The 22225-nt window shown below is 39.6% G+C and overlaps 1 protein-coding gene across 1 annotated transcript in view; it reads right to left on the minus strand.

Annotated features, from left to right (window-relative positions):
* Positions 1-366: 366 nt before the first annotated feature.
* LOC120515649 (cilia- and flagella-associated protein 58-like) overlaps positions 367-22225 on the minus strand; it is a 71900-nt gene continuing 50041 nt past the window's right edge. The window contains exons 12-14 of the mRNA XM_039736901.1: positions 16767-16886; positions 11582-11715; positions 367-445 (exon numbers count right to left, since the gene is read on the minus strand). Of these exons, the coding sequence (XP_039592835.1) occupies positions 367-445; positions 11582-11715; positions 16767-16886 (333 nt within the window). The remainder of the gene's footprint in view (positions 446-11581; positions 11716-16766; positions 16887-22225) is intronic.

Genomic DNA, 22225 nt, shown 5'->3' on the forward strand with positions numbered 1-22225 from the left:
GATCATTGCACATACAAGCAGCTCAAGTGAGCCACTTTACCTGGAGGACACTTACTTATTGTTCATTATGTGATTTGAACTCCATGCAACAACTGCCAGCTTCTTGTTCTAATGATGGTGCTGTTCAATTGACATTACTTAACAGGGGAGTAAAGTGATTTTCCAGGTAAACAGCTTCCTGGTTATTCTTCAGTAAATGAGGCAAGATGTTAAGAAGACAGGGGCACATTGCACAGTGGAGGGTGTGTGCTTTGGGGTCAGGTCAGAGAGTTATACAGTAATTCCACAGGGAGAGAGGCTGGGGTTCAGACCTGCTCACTAACAACATTAATAGTAGCACTGCTGCCTCCTTTGAATTTACATTTTTTATTCAGCACACAGTTCTTTGTCCGTTAAGGCGGTATGTAAGCTCTGTTCTGTATCTGACGCTTCATTCTTTTTCACCCTGCAGTAACAGACAGAAGTTGAAATACTGTTAACCATAATCAGCACTGAATGACACAACATAATATAACATATAGCACTTATAACCACTTCATCCAAGTCAGGGTCAAATGGTACCAGGATAAGGAATGAGGCAGGAGCCAACTCTGGATGTGGCAACAGTCCATGGCAGGGCTTGTTCATGCACACACCTACACAGGGCTAATTTCAAATCATCAGTCTCCTTAAAGTTTGTGTCTTTGGGGATGTGTGATAAAAACAGGAATTTTCAAAAAGAATGACCATACAGTATACTGTATAAATGGTGCGTGCACACAAAAATGTTGCGTAAGCCCGTTTCCAAGCTCACATTGTGATGTATAAAAACTAAACTTGCCGTAAAGCCATGCACTTTTTAACGACAGGTCAATCCCTAGCGTGCAAACTGGCAGCACCCAGTGCCAAAGCAGTAATACTGTTCCTGTGTGGTTTCCCTTTCTTTTTTAGATTCACATCCCTGATGTGGATTTATCAAATACACTGAAATTAACCGCATATCATTTATTAGTTTAAGGCATGTGATTGTAATCAACCCATAACCATATAATGGTGCACAAAATGGGTAAACTATTCCAAATATTATAGCTGCTATAGCGTTGTCACTGTCAGTGCACCACGCAGAGTATTTAACCCAGTGTATCTGAGTGTGGAATCACAACTGTACAGCAGCTGATCAGATTGCTCTACCACAGATTGTGTCAAGAGCGGGGAGAATTATCGGGTTACAACGTCTAGCACACACCTGGTCAGCCATGCGCACAGTCTATTTGAACAGCTCCCATTCAGTAAATGCTTCAGAGCTTTTCCTGTACAGACCTAACGGTTCAGAAACAGTTTCATCCCAAGAGCTCTAAACACACTCAGTCAGTCCATCAAGTGCTCCCGGTAAGTACAATTGCCTCATTGTAAACTTGCATTACAGTTTGTAATATTGCACAACCTGAGCCACTTATGCTTTCATATTGTATATTTTTCACAGTTTTTATCCTATTATTATTTTTATTGTTATTATTTTACCATTTTATAGGAGAATAAGTTTATGGAGGATTTGCATAGTAAATCTCATTGTACCATACAATAACAATAAAGGAATTCAATTGAGAGCACGTATTTAAAAATAATGACAACTGGCTTCTAAGTCGTTTCAGGTTTACAGGCGTTATCTTCATGGAGCTCTTGATGTCATTTTAAAGATGAAATGCAGTAAATTATATATATTACATTATACAAATACATTTTAAACTTCATTTAAATAATGTATGCTGTTAATGATTAAATATACAAGGACTCAATGGCGCAGCGTCAGCAATGAGCTGGCACCCCATTCAGGGATTGTTCCTGCCTCACGCTGTATGCTTGCTGGGATTGGCGTGACCCAGGATGGATAGATGGATGGAATAATTAGACATGTACTACAAAAATATTTCAATTTTCCTTAAAAATATTGAAGAATCTGTGTTCTAAGCTTACAGATGGCTTGACATTTATTAACACTAGAATTACCAGATTCCCACCTTAAAACGCTTCACACCTCTCTGTCAGCATCTTTTGTCCTTTGAATGTGTTGATAAGCAGCAAACAGCAAGCAGTCTGCTATCACATCCCCCACCCCACACAGTTTTCTCAGCTCAAATCTGCTTACCTGCGTGTCAGTTGCTTAGAGTTGTATAGAGTGAGAAGTCAAGCAAAATGCCACCTTTTATAAATACTATATCGTTATTTGGAACACTTGCATTTCATGTGTGTTCCGTATTTACAACGATCTATGCACAGTAAACACATTGTTAAAACACAAACTTTTTCATGTTTTAGTAATAATTGACAAAATGTAGACATGAAGTGTAATGTGTGAAGCCTGAATTCCAAATATCAAAGAAACACTTTCACAAAAGGTACAAATATAACAGAACAAATGCGCTTCTATTCAAAAATATAACTGCAGACAAACAACCCGCATTACAGTGCGACATTGACATACAGTTGCTACGACAGCTTCAGTGGCAAAACGGTATCACTGTTGACTGGTAATCAAAGCTTCACGGGTTCGATCCTGGATGAGTACATTTTGAGAAGTGAGCTGCTCGGATCTTAATAAAAACATACATTTGATTAGAGTTTGTAACTTGTAAAGGTTAGCTTTGTTTTTTTTTTAATTCTGTTTTATTCTCTCAGCTGCGTTCACGATCCCAACTCGCCCCCCCACACCCACCCGCATTTGACACTGCTGTTTTCACATAGACGCGCTATAACAGAGGTAAACTCAAATCATGACGACGGTTCTACATCGGATCATAAATGCACTTTTGCCATCGCTGTACTTTGTATATGTACATGGGAAGCTCTGCACTCTACTTGTGACTATAGGAAGTAAGTAAATAAATAAAGGTAAATGGGTAAATAACATTCGATCTGGCTTTTATGTAAGTAACATATAAATGTTAATGTTTTGGGCACATGCACCGTCCTTTGTATGTACGAGCCAGATCAAACTGGACATTCTCTGATCTGGAGGGATAAAAGCTGACACACAAACGCTGGTGAATCTACCTTCTTCGTATCTCACCGTCACTTTATTTTTTTTATTCAGTTTTATTGAGTGTTCCTGCTGCACTGAATAAGCTCACAACTTCTGGTGCATGATGTTGAAGCAGCACGGAGAAAAAAAAGAAAGACAAATATATGGGACATTGGGTATAAAATTACTCCGAAAACATTATTGTTATTATTTGAAAACGAACAGCGTCAGATCGGGTGTGAATTTACACTGGTGCTGTTACTTAGAGTCAGATCAGGAGAGGCAGGGGAGGGGGGTTTTAGAGCGTGATCATCATTGAGAGAATAAAACTGGAGCTTATTCAGCGTAGCCCCCCAGTTTTATTGTCTGATTCATGTTCAAGCTTCCACACACACACACACCCCTTCCGATCTGATGCCATTTTCAAATAAAGACGTGCTACAAACTTGTTTTGTTACACCCCCTCTTTATTTGAAAACAGTGTCAGATCTTGTGCACGAACGAGACTGGGAAAACTGTGGATGTGGATGTGAGTGTTGTGCGTGACTGAGAATGACTGTGGATGTGATTTTTTTTTTTTTATTCAGTTTTATTCTTGAGTGCTCCTGCTCACGCTGAATTAGTATGCACCTTCTGATCCATGATGTCAAAGCTGCACTGACAAAAAAAGAGAGACTTAGGTATATATGACATTTGGAATAATTTATTTTATGACCTGTATTGTACATTTCGGAAAACGTTGTTGCACTAATGCAACATTATATTCATTTGCATACCTTCATGCAGTTGTAGTTAGTGACCGTGTTTAGTTTTTTTTTTTGTGATCTTGTTGCTGCATGTTGGTATTTCTTTTGAACTCCAGGAGATGCAGAGGACCGAATAGTATAGAGAGGTCAGTCCTGCGCTATATACAATCATCAGATTCAAATGTCAACAGTTCCCACACACAACAAAGGACTGTCTTTACGATATGTGTATAAGGTTGTGAAGCCTGGAGTCCAAATACCAAATAAACACTTTCACAAAAAGTAGAAGTATAACAAAACAAGTGCGTTTTTATTGCAATGCTAAGAACTGCTGACTCCCAACCAAGAGCTTCTGGGTTTGATGCTGGCAGCTTCTTAAGTTTACCGTTTTGAGTAGAGAGCTGCTATTATTGTTAATACTAGCAAAATACTCGCGCTTTGCAGCAGAGAAGTAGTGTGTTAAAGAAATTATGAAAAAGAAAAGGAAACATTTTAAAAATAACATAACATGATTGTGAATGTAATTGTTTTGTGACTGTTATGAGTGTTGCTGTCATCAAGGATTTGATTATCATTATTTTTTTTAATCAGGTTCGTATTTGGAGGATGTGTTGTGTTCAAGTTACATTCCGTGTTTGTCAACCGCTGTAAAGATAGCAGGTTTCATTCATCGAAGTGTTCACTACCCAAATCGGTACTCATGAATCTAAGATGTTTAACAGGCATTCCCGGTATTAAGTTGTGGATTTCCTGCGAATATTTACCAGCAGCGTGTCTATGAACTTAATTTAAACTTAAGCTTTACACCTTGCTTTCCTATTGATACGTCTACAAAGGCTTGTTCAGCTTCAGAGGGTTGTTCCTTTCTTACTGCATCAATAAACAGCTCGTCTTCCTCTTTATCTGAGACATCACACACTGCATGCACGGGTTTACCTTTCCCAGTCCTGCAAACTTTAGCGAAGTGGTGCAATTTACCACATTTTTTACATTGTCTTCCTTTAGCTGGACATTGACTTTTTTCATTGTGTGCTTTGTTTCTGCAGTAGCTGAACTTCTGAATATACTTGTATGCGTCACATGCTTCATATTGTTTTGCTGCCTTCTCAATTGTCTAATGCGTTTTTTGCTCAGAGCTCTTTGGAGCTCTTGCTTTTTGTGTGCGTACTGTGTTCACAGTCAGTTCACGTGAGTCGCTCTGAGTACATGCATCGAAGGTTCTCAGCCGTGGTTGTGCTATCTCGTGGGATCTTGCGATGTCCACGGGTTTGTTTAATGTTAGCTCAGACCCGGCACTTAAGTTTCTCTCGCACTTTTGCTGAGTTTGTGCCAAACACTATTCTATCCCTGACCATCTCATCTTCGTTTGCACTGTCTTCCTTTAGCTAGACATTGACTTATTCCACCGTGTGCTTTGTTTCTGCAGTAGCTGCACTTATGGATATGCTTGTATGCATCACTCGCTTCATAATCTTCTCAATTGTGTAATGCGTTTTTTGTTCAGCGCTCTTTGGAGCTCTTGCTTGTTGTCTGCATACTGTGTTCACAGTCAGTTCACATGAGCTGCTCGGAGTACATGCATCGAAGGTTTGCTATCTCATGCGATCTTGCGATGTCCATGGCTTTATTTAAAGTTAGCTCAGATCCAGCACTGAAATCTCTTCATATTATTTTGCCGTCTTCTCAATTGTGTAATGCGTTTTTTGTTCAGCGCTCTTTGGAGCTTTTGCTTGTTGTCTGCATACTGTGTTCACAGTCAGTTCACATGAGCTGCTCGGAGTACATGCATCGAAGGTTTGCTATCTTGTGCAATCTTGCGATGTCCATGGCTTTATTTAATGTTAGCTCAGACCCGCCACTTAAAAGTTTCTCTCGCACTTTTGCTGAGTTTGTGCCAAACACTATTCTATCCCTGACCATCTCATCTTCATTTGCATAAGCACAATCCTTCATCAGCAATTTTAACTCCGTTACAAAGTGATCAAAAGTCTCTTTTATACCTTGCGTCTTCTCACTAAACTTGTATCTCGAGAAAATATGTATTCGTCTTAGGCATGACACAAATGCCTCGTAGCGGCAGCATGTTTATTGAATTGCTGGTGACGGTTGGCCTTAAATGGGCAGGCACTCAGTTATGTGGGAGGCATGGGTAAGGAGGACGCAATATAGGCAGGCAGCCAACTATGTAGGAGGCATGGTGGTGGGTGACGCAACTCCGCCTCACACGGCGACCGAGCTGCTGGATGTGGCCATATATATGTACGCAAGTAGGATTCAGTTATGACCGTTACGCGTAGAATTTCGAAATGAAACCTGCTTAACTTTTGTAAGTAAGCTGTAAGGAATGAGCCTGCCAAATTTCAGCCTTCTACCTACACAGGAAGTTGGAGAATTAATGATGAGTCAGTCAATCAGTGAGTGAGTCAGTCAGTGAGGGCTTTGCCTTTTGTTAGTATAGATTATACAATAAAAACATACATTTGATTTGCATCTGTAACAGCCACTGTAAATTTATAGTGCTTGTCAAAGTTAGCGTTTTTTTATTCAGTTTTATTCTCTCAGTCACGTTCATGTTCACCCCAATCTGACACTGCTGTTTTCAAATAAAGACGCGCTACAACAGAGGTGTACTCAGATCATAGAAAGAGAACAGAAGCCCTCCCCGCGAGAAACATCTACTCACATATAAGAACAACGCAGCTGCACCAGGCATAAAGGCGAGAGATGGCACCGTTTGGATAAAGAACAAAGTCCAGTGTCATCCTGACGATCACCTGTCCTTGAAAGAAACAGTACACCTCTGTTAGAGCGCGTCTTTATTTGAAAACAGCCATGTCAGATCAGGGCGAACATGAACGCGACTGAGAGAATAAAACTGAATAAAAAAACCGCTAACTTTTACAAGAAAAATACATTTAAACCGTCGGTTACAGACTCAAATCAAATGTATGCTGTTATTGTATAATAGTAACAATAAGAACAGCTCGCTACTCGAAACATTTATTTTGGGAAACGATAAGACTCAAACCCAGAACCTTCTGAATTGGAGTCAGCAGCTGTAACCGCTGTACTGCCCAAGGAGTCAGGACAACAAGCAACACTAACCTGATTTCTTTTTCTTCGGTTATAGTCTAGGGGGAAACAAAGCGTATTTGTTCTGTTAAACTTGTATCCTTTGTGAAAGTGCTTATTTGATATTTGGACTTCAGTCTTCACACATTATATACTTCATGTCTACATTTTGGCGTTAGTACTAAAACATGTAAAACGTTTGTCTTTTAGGTATGTGTTCAACATTTCTGTCATCCTACACTTACACAGATCTTTGTGGACACGGAACACATGTGAAATACATGTGTTCCGAATAACAATATATTTGTTTAGCGTAGGTACCTGACTCACTGATAAACAAGGCTTCATTTGGGAGGGGTTTTTGCAGTTTCTCCAGCGGTGGGGGGGGGGTGGTATAGCAGGCTGCTTGCTGTTTAGGATTATCGACACATCGACGCTGAATGGAGACATGTGAATGGATTTAAGGTGGGCTTGATTTATGAGTTTTCTCGCAAGCATTGGTAAATGTAGTGTTAAAGAGCTGATTGTGTGGCGATTGGTTACTTGTCAAAAGAAAAGGAAGGACAGGAATTGGGGGTTATTACCATACTGCTGCAATAAATTATTTCATCGAGGGTCACATAGATTGCAGCAAGCATCTTACGGGAGGCAGGAACAATCTCTGGAAGATGCACCAGCTCATCGCTACCACTGAACCAACGTGCTTCAATGTTTTATACATGCTTTAATTTCTATCATCATGAAAATATCATTTATAAATCCATCCATCCATCTTCTAACCCACTGAATCCGAATACAGGGTCACGGGGGTCTGCTGGAGCCAATCCCAGCCAACACAGGGCACAAGGCAGGAACCAATCCTGGGCAGGGTGCCAACCCACCGCAGGACACTCACAAACACACCCACACACCAAGCACACACTAGGGCCAATTTAGAATCGCCAATCCACCTAACCTGCATGTCTTTGGATTGTGGGAGGAAACCGGAGTGCCCGGAGGAAACCCACGCAGACACGGGGAGAACATGCAAACTCCACGCAGGGAGGACCCGGGAAGCGAACCCTGGACTCCTAACTGCGAGGCAGCAGCGCTACCACTGCGCCACCGTGCCGCCCCCATTTATAAATCTTAGTATTTAAATTGTTCAGATTGCTGTACCATCATGAATGTAATGTATTCTGTGTCCTGTCAGCATAAGAGAACGCCTATTTAAGAAGCACATAGTAATTCACACACAAAAGAGTACATAGAAGAACACATAGAATACAAAGCATTCAACATGCCACTTTAGTTACGATGGGATTTGAGAAACTATTAAATTAAATGATTTTAAGATGAAGTTTATGATCTACTTTAATGACAAAATAAACTACATGATTAAGGTGGAAATTTCAATCTTTTTTTCACAGTGTCCCAGTTTTTTTTTCTTTTCTCTGTACCTTACTACTCTTTCATATGACACTCAGACAGTGGGCTACGACTCGCCTTTTCATGGCGATTTTGATATGTGACAACTTATTATTTATTTCAGACACTGTGTGACTTTCTGAACTTGAACTTTTAAATTTTCTCCACCACTATGTCACTTGATCAGCTTCCTTTTTTGTTTATATAACTGTTTAAATCAACAAGTAGTACGTTTTTCGTTGCCTCTACTTGGTATTCGCTGAAATTCTTCTTTCTCCTGTGGTTTTGCCATTGTCTTTTCACAGAAAGCAAAACATAAGGGGCTATTTATATTGATTTGCATATTCAAATAGGTGTTATTCTGGGAGGAGTCGGGGTGGGACCACAGGTGCGTGCATGGACGTTACTTTTCATGCTGACAGGGATTTATGGAGCGGAAGAACATTGAAGTTGGCGTATGCACAGATTTATGCGTCTGGATTTTTTTGTACGTACGCACATTTCCGCTTTTGTCCATACAACATGTTTTACTGTGAATACTATGCACGCCGTTATGCATCAGGCCCCAGGATTTTATGGGACTTCAACCCAGAACTTTGGATCTGAGAGATAACATCCCTCTACATAACATTTAAGGTCATTACTGCCTCTTTGACTTACTAATTGCAGATGTTTCTCCGTCTTTTCCACCTTATTTTAACTGATCGTTACACTTAAAGATGTACTGCTACTGAAAAGGGATTTGATTAAAATTCTAATTCTTGGGTTGATTACAAACTGTAACAAATTTCTTTAAGGCTATTAATATATATTAGACGTTAACCAAGACCCCCGCATTAATTTAAAATGTGTTTATTTAAAATTTATTAAGAATTTTGGTAAAAGTTTTGAACTCTATAATTATATCATAGTTAATAATTGCTGAAACCTTTTGTATTAACAATCTAATAAATCATTATTACAATAATATGCAATAAAATAATAATCAAACTAATACATAACTATGATTAGTTATTTAAATGTTTTAACAGTAGGACTGAGGTCACTTCTTCACTTCAAGTAATTGGCATTGAAAACATCTGCAAGAATTAGAATTGGAAATTTAATTTGAATTTGAAGTTTAAAGTTGATTAAATTCTGTATAGTTTTTTTGTTTTTTTCTCACCAGATACCTTAGATTATTTGCAGTGATATACATATTTTCAATACTTAATATTATGAAATATTAAGGGTTCATTTCATGTCTTATTTGATGTGTCAGTAATAGTTGATATAAAGTAACTTAAATACAAATGAGAATTTAAAGTTGACAGTTTTGATAAGAGGAACGAGCAGGTTCAGTAGGAATGTTGATCTGCTTAGGTCCCCAAAACATTTGAACAGAGCTCTTGGTAAAGAGAAAATCAACAATTTCAGAAATGTCTGCTATTGCACAATGAGAGCAGCAATAAGCCATTGAATTAAAGAATGGGTTTAATTAACAACAAGAATCAGAGCCTAATTAAGTAACTGGTTAGATTGAATTTGGTTGGAGTTTGAGGCCCAGACTTAGTTGGTCTTCTGTTGGCTCCTTCACTTCACATTTCATTTCTGTTTGGGTGCTATTTAAGAAAGAAATGAAGCACTTCAGAAGAACAATGGAGAAATTGAAGGGAACAAATCTTAAAAAACAAGTCCATCAAAATCACGCCCGGACAAACTTGTTAAGAAGGCAGGCTCTATTGTAGGAGTAAAGTTGGACAGTTTAACATCTGTGGCAGAGCGACGGGCATTAAGCAAACTCCTGTCAATCATGGAGAATCCATTGCATCCACTGAACAGTGTCATCTCCAGGCAGAGGAGTAGCTTCAGTGACAGACTTTTGTCACTGTCCTGTTCCACTGACAGACTGAGGAGATCGTTCCTCCCCCACACTATGCGACTCTTCAATTCCACCCGGGGGAGTAAATGCTAACATTACTCAAAGTTATTGTCTGCTTTTACATGCATTTTTATTACTGTTTAATTTAATATTGTTTTTTGTATCAGTATACTGCTGCTGGATTATGTGAACTTCTCCTTGGGATTAATAAAGTATCTATCTAAGTGAAAGGAAAAGGAGTTCATTAGTAGCAAAAACAGGTCACTAATTAAGAAAAGGGTTAGAATGAAAAGCTGCAGACACTGCGGCCCTCCAGGAGTGGAGTTTGAGACCACCGACTTAAAGATATTTGTAAATATTTAAAGTCATTTAGAGATCTTTTAAACATTTGAGAAGATCTGAAAATGATTTAAAGATTTCTTTAAATGCATATCTAATTAAGATATCTTTAATTCACTTCAAGATATAGTTAAATGTTTTATAGATATACAAATGAAAGGTGGAACAGAGTCTACAGATGAGAAGAGCCCACAGTCTCTCCCAGATATTGTCGCTCCATCCAGGGGTGATATTTGGTCAATAACACAATTTGTGGATCAGGCACTGTCATTCTGCCCTCTCGTGTACAAGCAAAAGAAAAGAATATTATAAGAAAGAAGAGCAAAGAAACATGCTTCTAATGTCCAAATTGCAATGCTGGCCTATCTGTCTCAAAACATATCACAAGAAGGATGTGCAGTAACTCTGTATCAGTTCAGCAGTAGTCACCAGACATGCCTTTCCTAATGTATTTATGTTGACATTTTTATATTTGCATGTTTCTGTGTACTGTAATAATATTTTATCTTGTTTAAAAAAAGAAAAAAAAATCAACGTTTTTGGCTCTTTTTTCCCAGTGGTAAACATAATGCTAAGGAGGTTAAGTGAGAGTCAAACTTTTTCTCAACAATCCACAATTTATTTTGAGGCATGCTAAATCTTAATTAATGCTAAGCCTTGTATTGACAAGCTCTTTTACTATGATATACCGTAACTCGCATTTAATATACTTCATTGAAAAAAGAGACGAATAACCACTTTATCGGTGCTTTGAAGGTCTTACTAAGAAAAGACAAAGCCTTTGTTAAAACCTTGTTGAGTAACACTAAGTGCCTTTTAAAGTGTTACCCAGAGAGACTAGCCCCTCATGCTCCAGCTTCACAGGTGTGATGCCTGGTGGAGTGAAGGGTAGAGGGTATCCTGGGTCGGTGACAGATGGCGATGAATTCTATTAATAGCTCTCTTGTTGTTACATGACATTGTGACCAAACAGGGAGTGGTTGTACGAGAAGGGCCAGGCTAAACAAAACGAAGTAGAGCATGACATCAAGAGGATACTAGGCCTTTTGGAGATTCTGTCACTTTTATTTTTAACCAGCCATGATTAACATGCAATAAAATGACACCTATAAAAACTGTAAAATTAATTTCAGTGTACAAAATAGAAGTATCTCTTACTTGCTCCTCTGTTCTTTCCGCTTCTGAGTTATGTACTTCTTCTTAACTGTTTGTAGTTCTTTGTCAAGCTTCTCAATTTCGCGTTTGTAATCATCTGTTTGAGATGCATGCATGTTCAGCTCTGCCACCAAAGCCTACAAAATGGACAAATCATTTACTTTAGTTATCTTTAGTCTTCTGTTTTTAGTTTGTATATCCATTTCCATACATATTAATATTTACCAGTTTCAAGTACATAAGTGATTCAGAGAAAAAATTATAAATGTACTAGCCAACCTGCGGCGTAGCATACGCCTCATAATCAGGCCGCTTTTTAAATGATTTTTAAGCACAGAGGAAAAAATAAACATTTGAAAAATCCGTTATTTAATAAACCACCAAGAAAAGTAACATTGCAACAATGCACGCTACGAACCAACATACAATTGTCCGTGACTGAAAACCGGAGGAGCACCGTCGCGATTTCTCCTTCCAAAGCGAAGGACGGGGTTGAACGGCGCTCGTTCAGTACGCACTGCCCGCTTATGTGCCCGCCCCCAACTCCCTACCTGAGTCGCTTTCGTCTGTGTACAGTCCACACGCACCTGTGAGTCACGTTGACTGTTAATTTTCCAAACACCGCCTCAGTCGGTTTCCACGTTGATTTTTCATTGTTCTTTGCGGTTCTGGCTGCTTTTTTTTTATATATAATCCACCAAGTCACCCGCCCATGGGGGGCTTTACAAAGGGCAGGGACGTGATCAGTACGAGCGTATGACCCGCACATACTGGGAATTTCTCGTTCGTGGGGAACAATTGGAAGCCACGGTCTCCATCATGAATGGGGTTCAACGGCTTACCCACGCCTCCCCGTGCCGGGTAGACACACGTTGATCCATTCAGTGTAGCGCGTGCAGTACCGGACATACAAGTGCATCACAGACCTGTTAATGCTCAATCTCACGTGGCTGAAAGCCACTTGTCTCTCTAAGAATTTGGACGCCGACCGCTGTTGGGTCGTGTAACTATTTAGCAGGCGGGAGTCTCGTTCGTTTTCGTAAATAACCAGCCAAATTGCTCCACCAACTAAGAACTGCCATGCACCACCACCCACAGAATCGAGAAAGAGCTATCAATCTGTCAATCCTGTCCGTGTCCGGGCCGGGTGAGGTTTCCTGCATTGAGTCAAATGAAGCGAAAGGCTCCACACCTGGTGGTGCTCTTCTGTCAATTCCTTTAAGTTTCAGCTTTGTAACCATACTCCCCCCTGAACCCAAAGACTTTGGTTACCCGGTTGATCGCCTGTTGCGGGGCCTGCATTGGTGAAGCAGGTGAGATGGTAATGAAACAGAGGCACAGGGCTTATTGGTTTTTAAAGACTGCTTCCTTCATTGGGTTTTAACCAATGCACGGAACGAACCAACACACAATCGTCCGTGCGGCGCTCAGGGTGGAATGGGAGGAGAGGAGAAGAGAAGGACATCCACTCCGCTCCCTCCGTCATGCCAGTCTGCTGATTTCTCGTTCAGTATACACTGCCTGCTCATCTGCCCACCTCCAACTCGTCACTCGACTCGTTGTCGTCTTTGTACAGTCCAGATGCACCTGTGACTCACGTAGACTTTTCATTGCTCTGTGCGGTTTTGGCTGCCTTTCTATATATAATCCACCAAGACACCCGAACACGGTGGGAGGGGGGTGGGAGGAGGGTGTGTACAAAGTGCAGGAGTATCTAAGAAGATGCATGTTTGTCGCGGATGCGAATTGCTGTATGTAGCGTGTAAAACAGTTTGCTATGGCGCACGCGGTCGTGCGTCGTAACCGAAAACTCGTTTTTTAAAGACTGCTCACTTCATTGTGTTTTAACCTCAGTTGTAAAGGAACGTTTTAAGGATCCAATGGGATACCGCTCGCAAACAGTTTTACACGCCGCATATGGCGATTCACCTCCGCGAGAATCATGCTTCTATTAACAGTTAACGTGGGTCGGAGCTGCATGCGACCTCTACGACAGAAGAATATAAATGACGCCGGTTTTTCTGTGTCGTCGCGTCCGAGTTGGTGGGCGTGGCTCTGTGAGTTGTCGTCGTATCCAATGGTCTTGGAGTTGGTGGGCATGGCTCCTTCCTGCGTGCGCCATAGGTGTCTCACTTGTCGGCAGCTTAGTGAATCCACGCCCCTTCCGGCGTGCTTTCCATGGTTGTCTTGCCTTAGTGAATTAGATACTTCTCTGATAGAAGCAATTCTGATGATAAATGATACTATAAAAATGTAAACGTCACAAGTTTCATTACAAATATTTTTAATTTCAAAAATTATTCATTAGTTTTCCACAATTCATTATATAAACAATGGGAAGGCCATAATATGAACAACGAGATAAAATGATCTAACATTCTCAAGCCTTTTTATTCTGAATGAGCATTACAGGGGGACTGGAGCCTACCACAGCAGCACTGTGCAAGGCAGGGGCCAACCCTGTGCTGGTCATCAGTTCATTTCAGGGCCCACTAAAACTCACCCACACGGCCAACTTAGAATCATCAATGGGCCCACCACACACGTCAAAGAGAGCACGAGGCCATAATGATTGTTCATTGCCGGATACACAATCACAGAGTCCATTTCATCCAACTGTCCACCCCCTTTTTAAAATTACAAAAAGGGGTCTGAGGGCAAAAAAACCTATTTGGACTGCAAGGGTGCAAGGCAGGTAGAAGTAACCAACTAATAAACACATTATAAGAATATCTGAGGAAACCAAACCACCCAAAGAGAACCCTACTAGACCCCTGGGAGAGCAGGAAACCTCAAAACATTTTTCCAACCAATATAAGAAAGTACTCTTTTCATAAGTTTACTGTTTACTTTGAATGGAAGATTTATTGGTTATCAATGTAAAATAAAATAACTTCAAGCCAGTTGCTCCAAGTGAGGGCCACAGAGAATAATAATTTTCAATGCATATTACATGAAGAATGTGTCACTCACATGCACATAGGGGACCACTTAAAGGCTCTGGAGATGGTACTATCCCTAAGCTCCAGGGGTTGGCATTAATGTATTTTCTTTACCCACCACAAGATTGACAATTATACCACTACTGACATCACTTCCAGAGTTTGCCCACCTGGATCCACCTCTTCCTGCCAGAAGTCCTCAAAAGCTGAACATGCACCATTCTTAAGTCAGCTCACAACTGAAGAAGACATTCTCATGGTTGTATTAGTCAGTCATTTTCTAACATAGTCCTGAGCAGGTTCGTGGTGGTCTGCTGGAGCCTCTCCCAGCCAGCATAGAGCGCAAGGCAGGAACAAAACCAGGACAGGGCCAACACACACAAACACCCCAATCTGGAGCACAAACAGGAAACCCACACACACGGGGAAAACATGCAGACTTCGCACAGGATGGACCTGGGATGCGAACCCTGGTCTCTTTACTACTAGGCAGCAGCACTAGCAATGCACCACCATGCCAACCACAATTGTATTGACACGTTCTGTTTTTGACACAGTTATATAGGGTTTGCCCAAATTACGCAATAACATTACGATACATCCTTCTTTCAACAGTAATTCAGCCGGTGGAATACCAGCCAGTGTTAACAACTGTAAATATTCTTTATGATATCATAAGTTGATGTTTTCATCTTCTGCACCATCACCACCAACTGTTTCAGTATAGTCTATTGATACGTATTTAACCAATTTGCCGTGTATCTGATCGGCAATTTTCACATTAAATCGTTTGACTTTAGCATTTCTCGGTGCTAGGATTGCCCGTGTACTCATTTCTTCTGTTGATAACCCTTCGGGACGAAATTCTTCAACAAGATATGGACATAATAAGTCTTTTTATTGGGAACTTAAAGTGAGGAAAATGTAAAAGTTTATAAGAGCTGAGAGCACAGAAACTGTGTCTGAGAAAAACATTCACATGAATGAGAGGTGAGAGGACTGTGGGGTTGGGCCGCTAAGCGAAAGTGGTTGAGAGGGGACCCCCTCTACCAACCTGAAAAAAATCTCTTGGCGATAGTCTTGTCTCGTCTTTCTTTTATAATAGAGAGATTATTATTTCAGGCATGGTGCAGCTGGTAGAACTCACCACATTCACAGTAGCAGTAACATGTTACCATTCAACATATTTGTGCCTGTTGGTAACACCCGCGCTTAGGACACCAAATAAAAGTTCTTTGCGTGCCTCTACTTCAGAGACAAGAACTTCTGTCTCTCACTCTTCAAAGTTTCACTTTTTATCTCTCTTTTCTTGTCACCATTGTCTCACCTTACAAGTAAAGCTGTTTATTTAATACAGTATGTATAAGGTTGATTAGTATGGTCCATGTATAGTTATTTCAGGGTGACAACCAGGCCGGGCTCAAGGTGTGTTCATGTATATACATTTACAAGATGATTGTTTTTATAAAAAGGTAAATTGGATACAAATATAATATGCAAGGTTTCATAAATCTGATTTTTTTTTGGGGATACGTATTTTCCTGTTGCTTGGTGTACTCAGATATTCAACCTCAAATCCACACATGCTCTCGACTACACTACTTGGTAACTTATTCCATGTGTCTGTGGTTCTCTGTGTGAATAAAAATTTTCAAATGTTTGTCCGAAATTTATCCTGACCAATGTGTCCCTGTGTTCTTGATGAACTCATTTTAAAATAACAGTCTCAATCCACTCTACAAATTCCTTTCATTATTTTAAACATGTCAGTCATGTCACCTCTCCATTTGCTTTTAATCTTTTCTCACAGGTCGCCATCTCAGTTCTGGAATCGGGCACAATGGCTCTACTCTGGACTTTTTCTAGTTTTGCTATGTGAAGCTACCATGCGGCTGCAATCCGTACTGTAGATTCAGTGTTCAATGATAAAGAGGTTAAATATGCATAAGTTATTGATTTATTTGCCACCTAGATCATCAGTTATTACACCAAATATTGCCCGATGATGATCTAAGTTATAATGAAAAGAAGAAAGTTGTGCAATTTGTGAATAGTAACAACAATATTTATTATTGACTTTCTTGTGTATTATTACCACTTAATAATAAAACTTGGCAACTTTTAGTGTAATTGGCCAATGTCATGATAATGCATTACCATGAAGTGTTGTCCTTCTTTGCCCAAGCAACTGGATTTCTCTGACAGTACATGGAAGATTAAAACACATGAAGAAAGGTAAAACTGACCTTCAGCTTTCTGGTCTTTTCCCTTAGTGTATGCTGATAACTTTTTATCTGCTCTGCAACATCAAGGCCTGGATGGCGGGTCAGTACTTGCTTCAATTCCATATACAATCTGTCTTTTTCCTGGGAAAAAAAGAGCACAAGAAAGAGCAGAAATGATGATGTGATAGCCACTGGTGAATATTTAGGTCATCTTCAATCCATGACTCCATCCATAGCAGACTTCTCTTTCTGTTATGGGGTTGTGGTAAGCCATAGCTTTTCCAGAGGGCATCATAAGGCAGGAAGCAGTCATAGATAATAATAATAATCCATCACAATGCACTTTCACTTACACCAAGCCAATTTCGAGCTCCCAGTTTAATTTACATACATGTGTCTGTGATGTTGAAGAAAGCTGGGATACCTGAACAATATCACACTGAGAGAGACAGAGAGAAAGTGTGAATGTAGTGACAAAGTTGGGAACTGATTCCAAACAAGTTTAACAGGTATCAGTGATAAATGCTATGTTATGCTACTTTTGTAAATTTATATATGACATTCATGTTCTGCTATTCAGTATATCATCTCAGAGCACGTAAAGTTCAAATCCCTTTTTTGTAGTGAGCCTTGATTTTCCACTCAACACCCAAGGGTCCATTTTTGAACCCCTACTTGAAGGCAATCTGGCCAGGGGTTCTTCAATGCAGATCCCATCCTTGCTATCACCTCCATACTGGCACGTTTGTCAATATTCCACACATCACTTGACTAATAGCTCTCCCAAACATTCTTAAAAACATCCCAATGCAAAGTTCAAGTTGACAGCCATCTGTAATCTTTGTCAAAAGGTTAGAACAAATGGGCCACACAGAAACCCCCTCATGCCACTCAGGTACCCAGTTGGAGCAGCTTTATTACAATAACCACACAGCCATGTGCCCCCATTACCTTAAAGCTTCTTTTCCTTTCATTTACAACCTGTCTTTTACAACGGTCTTTCCTGATTTGAACTTCAAGATATTTTCTTCCTTCCCTGTTTTCAGTTTTTGTTATTGTTAACTAAGGTTTCTGTAATTTTACATTTCCAAGTTAATTGTTTTTATCCTTCCATTTTTAATGCATACTTCCACATCTGCCTTTTTCCATTATAGTGTCAGGGGAATGCAAATTAACACACATGTTTTTGGACCCTTAGCATAATGTGGGACACTGGGCTGCTAGAAGTTTGTAATCCTAATAAAGACCAACAGTGAGTGAGAGATGCACACAGACATTTAAAAAGGTGCAAAAAGTACTGTTCTTTATTACAAAACTATGCAAAGTGCAAAAACAATCATCAATCAAAGTAGGTGTCATGCAGTAAAATGACTTCATCCATAACTGACACATTGAAAATAAGCAGTCCGAAATAATAGGAGGTAGAAAATAAAGGACAATGTACAACTATGCACAGCTTCTTTTTCCATAAGCAAATAAATAAGTCAAAAAAGTCCTTTGTAAATGAAAAAAAAAATCAAAAACTCACAAATCAACTATTTACAAATCAAAATGAAACCCTAAGCACCACTCCTCCAGCTCATCACCTCTCCTTCCCTGATTGCCTCCACACTGTAAGTAACTCGGAGGGTCTCTCTATCCCAACTTCTCTCAACCCTCGCTACACCCTAAATGATTTGTAGCTCAGATCAGCCCATAGACGTGTAGACGTGTTATTTCGCCACAGATATTTGCCTGTCAAATCGCAGCGGATGCTACAAGGGCTCATGTAGTGACGTGTCACACGCTGTGCGCTGCAGAACCAATGGATGACAGTCCTGTGTCTGACCCCCTGCCTCTGGTGTACGTATGCTTCTACCAGACACATGCTTCAAGACGGACCACTTCCCAAGCTTCTGTGTGCCTTTTATGGACACGTGACACTGCAATGAATGCCTGTCCTGTGTACCAACCCCTATGTTGCCCAAAAACGGATAAGTACACCCCTTTAACTATTAAAAATGAGAAAATGCTATAAAGTCTTAAATACTGAGAAACCGTATGTATAACTTTTTATTTTGTGATGTGGCTTCTCACAGGAATGAATACTTTACTTGTTTTGTATTGATAACGATGTTAGAACACTGGTGAAACATTTTCATATCGTAATTGTATAATTTTAACTTTTGGAAAAAAAGATGGCTCCATCTGTTTTTTAAGCCCATATAGTGAAGCAGGAACCAGCCCTGAATGAGGCATATGTCTATCCCAAGACCATCATCTGAACATCTCTAGGCAATAGAGCAGCAAACTGTGGCCTGGTTAGTGGTAGCTGCATGTTCTCCCTGTGTTCACTTTGGTTTTCATCTAATAACTTAATGTTTCTTTCCACATTCCCGTTAAGGTCAGGTTAATTCATTCATTCATTTTCTCTCGCCCTTTCCTGGTAAGAATGTAATGGCAACACACACAGCTTGCTTCTATGTCTTTAGTTTTTTTCAGTTCCTCCAGTGGGTCTCCATGAGAGACACCTGACGGAACCCTAACTACATGTCCAGATCATCTCAACTGGCTCCTCTCGATCCACAAAAAACAATAGTTCTACTCTGAGGTTCTCTCATATTGCCAAGCATCCTATCTCAGAGATTGAACTCGGTAACCTTACACAGGACTCTCATTTTGACCACTTGTTCTCAAAGTCTCTTTTCTTCACCTCTCAATGATCATGACCATAGGGGAATATGAGGAGGTAGGCCAAGCAGTAAATTGAAAGCTGCATTCAAGGACTGACATCACCACCATAGTCTAGTACAACATCCTCAAAAGCACTGCTACTGCACTGACTTATTTGTCAATGTCATGGGCAACTCTAATCTTGCTCCTGAATAATTATCATTTTTTTTCCATGGCTCCAAAATCTGCACTATCCCCTAATTTCTCTGCTGCTCTTTTACTGGTTTTCTGTGGTGAAGAACCATGCAATCCCTACATTGATGGATTGAAAGCCGGAGGGCCACAAGGCCATCATCATCTAATTCTTCCACGTGAAGCCTAAACACCATAAAGACTGATTGAGATCATTTATGTTAGAGAGAGAATGCCTACTGTGGGCTGGGTGGTCTCGTGGCCTCGGACCCCCTGCAGTTTTTTTTTTTTTTGTTTTTTTTTCTCCAGCCCTCTGGTGGCCATCGGACCTTACTTTATTCTTTGTTGCTTAGCATTGCCTAATCCTATTTTTATATTTATTCGGTCCTGTAATGCACTTTGAGCTACATCATTTGTATTAAAACGTGCTATATAAATAAATGTTGTTGTTGTTGAATAAGACCATGAGGTACCTGAACTCCTCCATCTCCTTACCTGTAGTCAGCATGCAACTCTTCTATTAGAAAACACAAAGACCTCTGGGTTGGTCAGGCTAATTGAAATCTCAGTTGCATTACAATCAGCAGTAAACTGTCATCTGCAAACAGCAGAAACGCAACTGTTAAGCTTTCTCTCTAAACTATGAATGCACTTTAACCTCTTGTTCATAATAATCACAAAGAGGAGGGAAGACAGAGTCCAAAATGTAAAAATTAAATGATTAGGTTCAGCCTGAAAAAAAGAAGAGCAAAGCCTGAGGTTCAGATGACGGGTAAGAGTGGAACAGATCCAAGACCACTAGACCTTGTTTTGCATTAAGCGGTGACTATAAATTGCTCCTGTGTGAGGGAGCACTGCCCCATTTAGGAAAGAGTCCTGCCTGGGATTAATTCCAGCTTCACGTGACCATGAAAAATAGAAGGTGGGAGAGTCTTAGGCAGTGTGGCATAGTCATTAAGGCACTGGACTTCAAACCCTGCGGCTAAGGGTTCAAATCCCGCTACACTATGTGACCATGAACAAGTCACCGGACCTGCTTGTGCTCCAATTGAAAATCCAGAAAACTCAATATAACCAATTGTATCATAAATGTTGTAAGTCACCTTGGATAAAGGTGTCAGCCAAATAAATAAATGTAATGTTATGTAAAGCAATAAAAATATTTTGACAAGACCCACAATGATACTGTGAGAATGTGCCAACATAATTAAGACAGACAACTGAACTCTGGTCCATTAAGCTCTGAAGCGTTAGAACCCACCAATGCAGCACTTTGTAACAAACTATTACATGAAAAATCTATATTCAGTAACAGTAAAAATATCTATCTGTATCTGTTTATTAGAAATAATGATTTAGTGATTAGAAACCTTAAAAAACTGTAATGAGGTGCTGGAGCTGCCAGCCTCAGAGTTCACCACAAACGCACTGAGATGCAAAGTGCTCAAATTATGAAATGCTAAGTGAACCTGATGCACAGCAAAAGGTACAAATGAAAATAAATACACGACTCTTTGTACTTAGTGTTTTATTTATTTTTTTTTACTAGCTTTCTTTCATCTTCATCTAATTTATTGCTCTTTTTCTCAAGAGTTTGAATAGAGATTCCCCAGAGTGGTCTTACCTTCAGTCATCTTGTAATTTCTAAAATAAATTTCCTGCTCTTCCGACTTCTGAACTAGTTATCACCTGGTACAGACTCATAGACTCATTGTTTGAGGTATAATATGATTGCCTACAGGTTCAATAAAAGATAAGCCCTTCCGCAGGGAATACTTTCTGCTTTAAACCTGTTCAGAGGCTCAATAATCTGTTTATTTTCTATCTCCAAGCGCCAGTTCAGTGAAATTGAAAACTAATCATAAACAACGATTTTCAGTGATAGTCGTATGATGGAAAATCTCTAATATTTGGTGTCATTGATTGAAAAAAAGAAAAGGGGTGATTTGCTCTCCTTAAAATATAAAATTTGTTATTTTAAACAAAGACAGTTTATTCTATATGGTACATTTTAAGAGTAAGCAACATACTAAGAAACTTGATATTACAGGACAGTACAAGTGTTTCCTTATTAATACACACTGAATGGCTTCTTCTCTGTGGTGCAGTGAGGCCATAATAGTTTGCAGGACTCTGCTTCTACAATACACTGACTTTAAGGACTACATGGAAAGTCTACAGAGAAACTCTAATATCGTACATTTTGCTAAATGCCTTTTGAATATGTTTATTTAAGTTCTGTTCAATTTATTCTTATATAGAAAACAGGATCAGAATGTTATCCCAATCCCCATGGCATCTAGCATAAGGCATGAGCTACTCCTACACAGGATGCCAGTCCACATCAGTGCATAAAATATAAAGTAAGTACACCTCATAAAATGTTTTTTAATATATGTAGACATATCAAGATTTGATCTTCATTTAAACAGTATCAATAAGTAAAGGTAATTTAATATGCTATACATCATGCCACATTTACATTTTGCAGTACATTAAATATTATTACATATTTAATATAATTTAAATAAACATAAATGAAAATGTTAACATGTTGAAAAAGTATGTACACCCCTTACAAATACCTCAAATATCAAAACATAGAATCAGGCACAGTAGATCAGAAGCAAAATTCT

Source organism: Polypterus senegalus, chromosome 1 (genome assembly GCF_016835505.1).
Source record: "Polypterus senegalus isolate Bchr_013 chromosome 1, ASM1683550v1, whole genome shotgun sequence".
Lineage (NCBI taxonomy): Eukaryota > Metazoa > Chordata > Cladistia > Polypteriformes > Polypteridae > Polypterus > Polypterus senegalus.